The 12,255-nt window shown below is 39.5% G+C and overlaps 1 protein-coding gene across 1 annotated transcript; it reads left to right on the forward strand.

Moving 5' to 3' along the window:
• Positions 1–313: 313 nt before the first annotated feature.
• On the forward strand, positions 314–4,141 carry LOC310871795 (uncharacterized protein; the record flags this gene model as incomplete). Its single annotated transcript, XM_083783430.1, has 6 exons — positions 314–449; positions 1,803–1,933; positions 2,220–2,291; positions 2,637–2,738; positions 2,893–2,964; positions 3,108–4,141. The coding sequence occupies exons 1-6, from the start codon at positions 334–336 to the stop codon at positions 4,139–4,141; spliced, it is 1,527 nt and encodes a 508-aa protein (XP_083639556.1). The 5' UTR covers positions 314–333.
• Positions 4,142–12,255: the final 8,114 nt, after the last annotated feature.

The raw sequence follows: 12,255 nt of genomic DNA on the forward strand, positions 1-12,255 counted from the left end.
GGGATTTATGATCGCTTCATATAAGAACTGTGTTTGAAAAATAAACCGATCATCCCGGCCTTTACACTCATATGGATATGAAGCATCGACTGAAGGTGGAAATGTACAAATATACCCAAAGAGTAACAAAATAAGCGCTAGAAATGAGTCAAACAACCCATAGACTACATATCCGGGTAGGCGGGGTTACTGGCTGCAGCTCCCAGTCGCATCCAAGATACGTCACGCTTAGCGCGTGTGTTTTGTTTTGTTTTAGTCCTTAGAAGACTCAGACTTCGTTTCCTCTCCGTTTTAACGTTTTGTTTCGTCAAACAAACTAAATGAGAAAACAACATGGTACTGTGCTTCGTCCCAGATTGCGACCATGAAAGCGGTCAGTGCCACGGTTGTACTTTCTACCGTTTTCCTGAAAATAAGAGGACGAGACGCCGTTGGATTGAGAAGATACGGTAAGGATAAAACAAAGTTACGGGTACATGGTTTTGTTGCTAAGTGAAGTGACAATGCACAACATATTTGTTTATATCTGTAGCTTAAAGCTTTATACAGTTTATCAGAAACTGAACCTGGAAAAATATTGCTACAATAGTTAGTTAATGACACCATTTGGTGCAACTCCCAACAACAACTTGAAAGAGTGCATCCATTTGATGAGGAGCAGGTATTTTAATGTCAGTGCAGTCGATTATCATAGTGCAGTTTTTGAACATCTGGAATGAAGCAGGAGGTGATCTGTAGTCACATATGGACGCTATCGCCACACAAACAACATAATGCTGCTTAAAAAGTATTGATAGTATTGATAGCACCCCGAGCTTTTACACTTTGATTTTATTTAAATTAGAAATGGGCATTAGACATATACGATATCCCACTTACTGTATTAAACTGCAATTTAAAATGACATGCAATTGTGTGCCGTTGAATGTGTGGGTGCTGAGTTTGTGTGTCTACCTTTGATGAATTGAACAATGTGGACCCTGTTGTAAACAAGTGTAATGCTTAATTGGGTCGTCCACTCACAGTTGACAGTCTTTGTATTGAGTTTGTGCTTAAAATGTACTGTAAATTCTACAAACTGTTAATAAATATTTCAATCAATCAATCAAAACCGTTTCCTGATCATGGAATGATCCCAGAGTAATCTAATCTTATTTTCACAAAATGTTAGTTATTAAAATATTACTTTCATGGAGGTTTTTACATCATTTTGATTATTGGGACTCATTTTTCTATAGTAATGTATTTGTCATGTGATATCTGTCTTTGTTTACAAAGCAAAACAGAAAATCAGAAATGATATATGTTCCATATGTTAATTGACAAAACTACAATTAAATAGTTAGTTTTTGTAGAAGCCATTTCAACTTTTTTGTATATTAATGTTTAGTATGATCAATTTTGATTAATGGTTTATTGACATCATTGGGTTTTGTTGAAATGTTTGGAGCTGACAAAATAGCCATTACAATTTGAATATGTGTGTCATTGTCAAGTAAAATAAAAAAGAAAGTAAGGTCCGCACACTGGACTGAGCTCCAAAAGCATAATGTTTTATCTTCTCACCACAGAGACATGACCTTTATTTAAATATTGATTGACGTTGACGGTGTTATGAGCACCAGCTGTGTCTGGTCATGTGACACAGCAGTGTCAGGTATATGTACCGGTAGGTGCTTGTTTGTGATGTTCATTGTTAGTGGATGTGCGTCTTCTATTGTCAAGTAAAATGCCATGCTTGTGACTCCCATAATAGTCTCTAAGTAAATGTCTAACATCTTTTTATTTACTTTTTCTTTTAGACGGCAAGACCGGAGGCCCAGCCAGGATTCACGTGTGTGCAGCTGCCATTTCCCTGGTGGCATCTCCAAAGGGCCTATATGGTTTTACAACCGTAAAGGCCCTATGGTTAGGCTTAGGCCCTGTTCTGCAGGTACACAGCCTCCAACAAGTCGGCTCCATTTATTTTTCATACATCTGATGTGCATGTTCTTAATGTTCACTTGTACATCACCTGTCTTTAAATATACCCCCACCTCAATCAGCTGTCTCTCGCTGTGTATCCGTTTGTCTCTGCAACCTCCAGCAAATCCATGCACCTCTGCCTTTGTCCGTAAATGTACATCCACCTCAGTCTTTTCATGACTAATACCGTCTCTCTCTCTCTCTCTCTTCTTTGCAACCTCCTGCAAATCCATGCACCTCTGCCGATACAACAGCTCCAGTACCATGTGAAGCCTTGCCTGAAGTTCCATGCACTTCTATGTCACCTCCAGTTCCATCCATCTTAGGTACGTTAGTTATGTTTGTAATGTTCACCATCATCCAATTTGTCTGTAAATGTACATCCACCTCAGTCTTTTCATGACTAACACCGTCTCTCTCTCTCTCTCTCTCTCTCCTTTGCAACCTCCTTGCAAATCCATACAGCTCCAGTACCATGTGAAGCCTTGCCTGAAGTTCCATGTACTTCTATGTCACCTCCAGTTCCATCCATCTTAGGTATGTTTTGTTAATGTTCACCATCATCCATCCACATTTGTCTGTAAAAAATAAATATACATCCACCTCAATCTGTTCATAAATATCTCGGTCTGTGTGTCTCTCTCTGTCTCTCCCCTCTATGCAACCTCCAGCAAATCCATGCACCTCTGCCGATACAACAGTTCCATTTGAAGCCTTGCCTAAAGCTCCATGCACTTCTGCCATAATGTCACCTCCAGTTCCATCCATCTTAGGTACGTTAGTTATGTTTGTAATGTTCACCATCATCCAATTTGTCTGTAAATGTACATCCACCTCAGTCTTTTCATGACTAGCACCGTCTCTCTCTCTCTCTCTCTCTCTCTCTCTCTCCTTTGCAACCTCCTGCAAATCCATGCACCTCAACAGCTCCAGTACCATGTGAAGCCTTGCCTGAAGTTCCATGCACTTCTATGTCACCTCCAGTTCCATCCATCTTAGGTATGTTTTGTTAATGTTCACCATCATCCATCCACATTTGTCTGTAAAAAATAAATATACATCCACCTCAATCTGTTCATAAATATCTCTCTCTCTCTCTCTCTCTCTCTCTCTCTCTGTCTGTCCTCTAATACAACCACCAGCATGCACCTCTGCTGAAATGGCACCTCCTGCGGATTGGACAAGAGTGCAGAAAATCATTGATGATGCTCAAAGAGAAGAGTTGATGATGGAGCTACAGACTTTAAAAGATAAACGACAGTACTGTAGGGACAGGTATTCTGCCTCTCAAGTTCCAGATATCGTCCTACGTATGGAGACTGGACTGCCAGATAGAGCAATATTCCTCGATGTTGTTTTTTATGTGGGTCTGTTCAAGGACTCTATAGCTTATTTCAGTGGATGGAAAGTTGATGTTCTCTCTCTGGAGGACCAAGTTTTCATGACCCTGATGAAATTGCGAAAGAACTACACTAATTTGCATCTTGCCCAGTTGTTCCACTGCAGCACTAGTACAGTCAGTAATGTAATAATCACATTCATCCATGTGTTACATGAGATTCTCTTTAAAGACATCATGAGCGTAGTGCCAAGTAGAGAGAAGAATCAGTTAAGCCTCCCTGCCTCATTCCAAATGTTCAAAAACTGCAGGATGATAATCGACTGCACTGACATTAAAATAGCTGCTCCTCATCAAATGGACGAACAGAAGCAGACCTATTCTGCATACAGAGGGATGCACTCTTTTAAGTTATTGTTGGGAGTTGCACCAAATGGTGTCATTAACTATTGTAGCAATCTTTTTCCAGGTTCAGTTTCTGATAAAGCCATAGTCCAAGAGTCTGGCATCCTTAGTCATTTTAAATCTGGAGATTTAATTCTAGCAGACAAAGGCTTTTTAATTTCTGACATTCTGCCAGAGGGGGTTTCAGTCAACATCCCACCATTCCTAAACAATGGAAAGTTCACCGAAAGTGAGGTCCTGTTAACAAAGAACATAGCTAGAAATAGGATCCATGTTGAACGAGCTAATGCGCGTCTAAAAGACTTCCAGATCCTCAATTTCATTCCACCCTACCTTCGTAGCTATGCTGATGTGGTGGTTCAGGTCTGTGCCGTCTTGGTAAACCTGCAGGAACCTCTCATAGATGAGATTAGAGATGCACTTGTGTGGTAATTTATGATTTGTAATCGTCTGAGAATCAAAACTGTTGTGCTTTTTTTTTAAATAAATTGATTTAGCAGTCATGGAATGTGTCTTCTATTACACTGCCTTGTTTGACATTTCATATTTGCTATGTAGTGGTTTTCAAACTCTTGTGCCAAAGACGCACCAGTGAGTAAGTCAATATCTCAAGTCAAACTATTCATAGCTAAAATAGCTGATCTACAAGCACACGTGCATTATGAGCTTGTAGATCTGCTATTTTTGCTCTATCTATAGGCACACCTCGTGCATGGGCTCTTATTCTCTATGCAAGGTCATGCTGTATTACTGTATAATAGAAAATGAACTTCATCCGAAAAATGTATTTGGCCTACTAGCCTTTTCTTTTTCATATTTCCATGTAAATAATTGGCAAAGAAAGAAGGACTTTATTTTGGCATGCTGGCATATATACAATCAAACTTTTTTTTTGTATGACCGATTCCTCCAGCAGCATCCAGCCTGAGTCCATGCTGAGACATTTGGCTCACTTGGTCAACCCATTCAGGGCGGGAACACATCTGTCACCTTATAGCTTTTAAACGTCAGCTGTTGAAACACAGCAAATCTACAAGCTCATAGCGTGGCACCGAGTGTCTGTCACTATGAGCTTGTCTGCACAAAAAATAATTTCACAATTTAATTTTTTATCAAATTTGATGTGACAGATTGAGTGTGTGTGTGAATCAAATCCGTGACCGCAAGAGCCACCATTCTAGGAATGAAGCGATCAGAAAGTGCACAACACTGGACCAGTCTGAGGCTGCAGGGAAAACTGGCTCTTCTTCCCTTTGCAAACCACTCTATCTCACACTATACTGTCAAATAACACCATAGGTGAGGACATTCTCATTTTCACTATTAAAGCCCGTTTACAGGTGTTGCCGACCAAGTTCAACTTGGCAACCTGGTACCCATCAGCACACGACCCACACTGCATCCTACATCCAGTACCACATGACAAAGAAACAGTCGCACACATATTAAATGGTTGCAGCCACTATAAAGTACTGTACATTGCCAGACATGACCGTCTGGTGGACCTGGTCTCAGACAAGATCAGAGGAGTACAGGACAGGACAACAAGAATGTATAAACACAGCACTGTAAAAATAGACTGATTTGATCACAATGACACGCATGTCAATTCACTACAAAATATTCCAAATACCCCAGATATTGTGTTCATCAATGAAATTAGAAAAACTGTCACTATATTTGAAATAGGCTGCCCATTTGATTTGTATATGGACACTTGTTTTACATCCAAACTTATGAAATATCAGCTTCTGGTGGAACGTATTATGGCCTTGGGGTATAACTGTCAACTTATTGTCCTTGTATTTGGAAGTCTGGGCCATGTCCATAAACCTGTGCTCAGGGGTCTGCAATTGGGTGGATTGCTAAAAACAAATGCAAAAAAGCTGGCTAAATACTGTTCTGTCTCAGCTACTATGGGCAGTCTGTCTGTCTGGAGAAGGCGTTGTTTCATTTATCCCTAGGTGGCTTAAAAAACCCAAAACAAACAACCTGTCTAGTAGTGTCAAGTAATAGTATGTCAACAAAGTGCTATATATATATATTTCCCTCTGTGTGTTAAGCATGTGCAGCAGCTATATCTGGTTGGACCATATAATGTATAACCTAATTCTGCTCAGTGTTTGGGTCTATTGTATTACGCGGCACGCCTCTTGTGCAGATCCAAATAAAATAATTCAAATGTGTGTGTGTGTGTGTGTGTGTGTGTGTGTGTGTGTGTGTGTGTGTGTGTGTGTGTGTGTGTGTGTGTGTGTGTGTGTGTGTGTGTGTGTGTGTGTGTGTGTGTGTGTGTGTGTGTGTGTGCGTGCGTGCGTGCGTGCGTGCGTGCGTGCGTGCGTGCGTGCGTGCGTGCGTGCGTGACATTTTGTAGAATCTGGTCTCAGTCCTAAATGGGTAAATCATTTGCTGACATGGCTTGGGAGCATATTGACTTGATAGAAGGTCTCCAAAGCTTGGATGTTATCCTTCCAAGAGTCATCATATTTGATCGGGATGATGACCACATCTTTGGTTGTCCACACAACAAAATAGCAGGTGGTTCGTCCAGATACGTGCATCTGGCCTTGGACCTGGTGCCAGTAGACATGGGATCTCTTAAGGCCAAATGTCCCACCTTCCCTCTGGAGACAGAAATCATTGTTCTGAACTGCCTCTTCGAGTGTGAGGTTCCTCTCTCGATAGGGACATTTTACCTCAAGGAGGCTATCGGTGCCTACAAGGCCATCAGGAGAGGCACCAAGGATCCCGCTTCTGTTGAGGAAAATCCCAGACTTCTCAACCGTTTGACCCGTTGTGTTCTCAAAAGCCTTGATTCCTTCTGGCTCATTGGCAACGCCATGCTGCACTGCCTTTACACCGGCTAGGTTGTACTCCCCACGTAGCCTTTTCAGGAGGCTTGGGGTGACCCGCTTTGCCTTGAGGACACAGCCAAAATTGCTGGCTGTAAGCCTCCCTTTGCGCTGGTCATGCCAATCCTGGTTAGCCGCTTGGCCAACAGTCATGGAGAAAATGGTCTTCTGCTGTTCCTCTGTCAATTGCATCCTGGACAGGATGGCGGCTGGTCCGAGGTGGCCACACTGAGCCACAATTTCAGGAACAGTTAAGCAGGATATAGGGGACGACTGCTTTTCTGGCTCTGGGAAAAAGGCAAATCCTAACGGAATACATCTTCCGGTTCCCCTCCATCGGTCACGCAACTGCTGCCGCTTGTCTTCTGTCACTGACCCGGAGGGAAGTGACAAGTACTCCTTATCTCGATGGTACATTTTATGGGCAGAGTTGACTTCTTTGCTAGAAGGTGGCTTTTTCCACTTGCATTCCAGGTCAGTGGGACTGATGTTGTGTGAGGCAAAAATGGCCAGTGCTGCTGCATGGCTGCATTTAAAATTCCCCCGTGGGCATTCACACTGGGTGGATGCAATGCCTGCACCCCCCATGGAGATCTGGAAAGTGGCAAGAAGATGTTCAGCGCATCACTCCAAAGGCTGTACCTTATTTAATTAGTGTAGTGTAGTGCAGCAATTGAATGAGCAACAACTGACAGTTTAAACTGTGTGAAACACAAGTCATTATATAGGTAGAGGAAAGAAATATGATCAACTAGATAATAATACATATATAAATGAATAAAGACATGGAAGTGAATTGAGTGGAATACAATAGATTAAATAATCTGTATCCTTAAGCCTTATGTGTCAGCAATCTGTATTTATATGATATACAGTAGGCCTATCAGTTGCTAATAAAGTAGTGATGTATCAACAGATAGGCTATGGGGCTGAAGTGTACGGCAGCTCTCATATGGTGATATGCATATAGGCCTACTTATATTCATAAACTGTAAGCCTATGTATTTATATGATATAAAGTAGGCCTATCATGTCGTTCCTAGATACTTATTATTTTCCTTCAAATAATGATTTGTGAATAATTTCACCTACAAAAGCATCTTCCCTCAAAGGCAGTGGGGCCTTTGAGGAAAGTGGCTTTTGCAGGTGAATTTGCCACTGGGGATCAATGAATGTCTATCTCATTTATTTTAATTATAAATGTATGTTTATACTTAACTACTTACCGAAACGCGGTATAATGTATCGCGCATGCTGGCCTTGACAATACCAGTTATCTGACCGTCTGCATACAGACAGTGCTCCACATGACCAGATTTAAAATGATTCTCCCCTCTCTTCACGCTTTTCTCTTCTTCTTTAAAGAATGACATAATGTCAAAAACAGAAACCGACATGTTTATTACGTTTTTTTATTGATATCTAATCAATAATCAGCCAACTGAGTCGAGTCACTGCCAGCTGAGCTTAGGAATCTCAGGAACGCACGCTGACAGCTGGGCGCCGTGACGTATATTAGCAGCGACATTGCCTTCAGACACCTTGTAGTTTCTAGGCATTTGCGGCCACATTCATTCCATTTTCTCCAGAAACTGGCTGTATCAAATATTAATGAACATCAATAACGACACACAGCCACCCCCCTGACCGAAAGGCCGAGATGATCGGTTTATTTTTCAAACACAGTTCTTATATGAAGCGATCATAAATCCCACTAATGCATTTTCAATGCAACAAAATAAATACATGAACCTGGGGAATGACGCCCTCTACTGAAAGTGACGTCAGACTTCGGTGCTCTATAGCCCATGTTACATAATCGGGGATTATATATAGTTATGAGATGATAACCTGATGATTGTATTTATATATATATATTATATGATAACGTGGTTATGCTTATATATATATATATATATATATAATTATAATATATCATGAATAGGTTACATTGTACAGAGTGCTGATCAACACTTTCAGTCACAGGTCTGATCTGCTGTGGTGCGTGGAGGCGGAGACCCATCAACCTGTCTGCCCACCCCCTCGTCACCAGGAGCCAATCCGTGCTCGGAGGACGGACCTGGGAAGACTACTTAGCAGCACCTGTGACACGCAATCATTGGCAGTGTCTCTCAGTTTCCCCATACTGAGAGCACGCTGTCCAGAGGAGCTAGGGAAAGCTCAACATCATGAAGCTGTGTGTAACCGTAGGCCAGGGGCAATATCTGTGTGGAGCCCCTGAGCTGACTATGTTTCTGTGATTCCGTAGGCCAGGGGCTATATCTGTGTGGAGCCAACTGAGCTGACTATGTTTCTGTGATTCTGTGATTCCGTAGGCCAGGAGCTATATCTGTGTGGAGCCCCTGAGCTGATTATGTGACATTGTGCTAAAGATACAACTGATTATAATTATATATCTATATGTAGAGATATAGATTATATAATATATGGCGTATGGGAGCGTACTTGTTGTAACTCTTTGTTAGGCAGTAGTTAGTGTAGGCAGCTTAGATAGTTTTGAACTTGTGTAACCCCTCTTTTCCTTTTTATTGGTTAGAGTTAGGTCAGAGTGTTGTGTGACTTTAGCATAGGGCTAGATAGTTTTGATTGTTTTATTAGTTGCCCCATACAGCCTGTCTTTGTTTTGGAGTGAATTTGTAATCACAATTGTTTATATCTATATACCTTTATCATTCCAACGTTGAATAAACAACAATTCTTCGTGCCAGCCGTGTTGCATCCTCTTCTTATACCCCTAGACATACAAGGGGAATGTAACAATTAGACGAGCGTCTAAAAATGGGATAAAAACGTCTAAAAATAGACGTCTAAAACACGTCAAAAAATAGACGTGTTTTAGACGTCTATTTGTAGACGTTTTTTATCCCATTTTTAGACGCTCGTCTAATTGTTACAAAAAAACGATGGGCTATAACCCATCGTTTTTTTTTTTTTGTTTTTTTTCAAATCCTCAAAAATGATGAAAAACGGCGTGCTATAGTATGCCGTACAGTATGGGCTATTAGACGAGCGTCTAAAAATGGGATAAAAATGTCTAAAAATAGACGTCTAAAACACGTCTATTTTTAGACATTTTTTATCCCATTTTTGACCATGGGCTATAGCCCATACTGTACGGCATACTATAGCAAGCCGTTTTTCATCATTTTTGAGGATTTGAAAAAAAAAAAAAAAAAAACCATGGGCTATAACCCATCTTTTTTTTTTTTTTTTTTTTTTTTTTCAAATCCTCAAAAATGATGAAAAACGGCGTGCTATAGTATGCCGTACAGTATGGGCTATTAGACGAGTGTCTAAAAATGGGATAAAAATAGACGTCTAAAACACGTCTAAAAATAGACGTGTTTTAGACGTCTATTTTTAGACGTTTTTTATCCAAATTTTGACCATGGGCTATAGCCCATACTGTACTGCATACTATAGCAAGCCGTTTTTCATCATTTTTGAGGATTAAAAAAAAAAAAAAAAAAACGATGGGCTATAACCCATCGTTTTTTTTGTTTGTTTTGTTTCAAATCCTCAAAAATGATGAAAAACGGCGTGCTATAGTATGCCGTACACGGCGTACAGTATGGGCTATTAGACGAGCGTCTAAAAATGGGATAAAAATGTCTAAAAATAGACGTCTAAAACACGTCTAAAAATAGACGTGTTTTAGACGTCTATTTTTAGACGTTTTTTATCCCATTTTTGACCATGGGCTATAGCCCATACTGTACTGCATACTATAGCAAGCCGTTTTTCATCATTTTTGAGGATTTGAAAAAAAAAAAAAAAAAAAAAACGATGGGCTATAACCCATCGTTTTTTTTCGTTTGTTTTTTTTCAAATCCTCAAAAATGATGAAAAACGGCGTGCTATAGTATGCCGTACAGTATGGGCTATTAGACGAGCGTCTAAAAATGGGATAAAAATGTCTAAAAATAGACGTCTAAAACACGTCTAAAAATAGACGTGTTTTAGACGTCTATTTTCAGACGTTTTTATCCCATTTTTGACCATGGGCTATAGCCCATACTGTACTGCATACTATAGCAAGCCGTTTTTCATCATTTTTGAGGATTTGAAAAAAAAAAAAAAAAAAAAAAAACGATGGGCTATAACCTATCGTTTTTTTTTGTTTGTTTTGTTTCAAATCCTCAAAAATGATGAAAAACGGCGTGCTATAGTATGCCGTACAGTATGGGCTATTAGACGAGCGTCTAAAAATGGGATAAAAATGTCTAAAAATAGACGTCTAAAACACGTCTAAAAATAGACGTGTTTTAGACGTCTATTTTCAGACGTTTTTATCCCATTTTTGACCATGGGCTATAGCCCATACTGTACTGCATACTATAGCAAGCCGTTTTTCATCATTTTTGAGGATTAAAAAAAAAAAAAAAAAAAAAAACGATGGGCTATAACCCATCGTTTTTTTTTGTTTTTTTGTTTTTTCAAATCCTCAAAAATGATGAAAAACGGCGTGCTATAGTATGCCGTACAGAATGGGCTATTAGACGAGCGTCTAAAAATGGGATAAAAATGTCTAAAATAGACGTGTTTTAGACGTCTATTTTTAGACGTTTTTTATCCAAATTTTGACCATGGGCTATAGCCCATACTGTACTGCATACTATAGCAAGCCGTTTTTCATCATTTTTGAGGATTAAAAAAAAAAAAAAAAAAAAAACGATGGGCTATAACCCATCGTTTTTTTTTGTTTTTTTGTTTTTTCAAATCCTCAAAAATGATGAAAAACGGCGTGCTATAGTATGCCGTACAGTATGGGCTATTAGACGAGCGTCTAAAAATGGGATAAAAATGTCTAAAAATAGACGTCTAAAACACGTCTAAAAATAGACGTGTTTTAGACGTCTATTTTCAGACGTTTTTATCCCATTTTTGACCATGGGCTATAGCCCATACTGTACTGCATACTATAGCAAGCCGTTTTTCATCATTTTTGAGGATTAAAAAAAAAAAAAAAAAAAAAACGATGGGCTATAACCCATCGTTTTTTTTTGTTTTTTTGTTTTTTCAAATCCTCAAAAATGATGAAAAACGGCGTGCTATAGTATGCCGTACAGAATGGGCTATTAGACGAGCGTCTAAAAATGGGATAAAAATGTCTAAAATAGACGTGTTTTAGACGTCTATTTTTAGACGTTTTTTATCCAAATTTTGACCATGGGCTATAGCCCATACTGTACTGCATACTATAGCAAGCCGTTTTTCATCATTTTTGAGGATTAAAAAAAAAAAAAAAAAAAAAACGATGGGCTATAACCCATCGTTTTTTTTGTTTGTTTTGTTTCAAATCCTCAAAAATGATGAAAAACGGCGTGCTATAGTATGCCGTACACGGCGTACAGTATGGGCTATTAGACGAGCGTCTAAAAATGGGATAAAAATGTCTAAAAATAGACGTCTAAAACACGTCTAAAAATAGACGTGTTTTAGACGTCTATTTTCAGACGTTTTTATCCCATTTTTGACCATGGGCTATAGCCCATACTGTACTGCATACTATAGCAAGCCGTTTTTCATCATTTTTGAGGATTTGAAAAAAAAAAAAAAAAAACGATGGGCTATAACCTATCGTTTTTTTTTGTTTGTTTTGTTTCAAATCCTCAAAAATGATGAAAAACGGCGTGCTATAGTATGCCGTACAGTATGGGCTATTAGACGAGCGTC

Source organism: Protomyctophum parallelum, assembly GCF_964188405.1.
Source record: "Protomyctophum parallelum genome assembly, chromosome: 15".
NCBI lineage: Eukaryota > Metazoa > Chordata > Actinopteri > Myctophiformes > Myctophidae > Protomyctophum > Protomyctophum parallelum.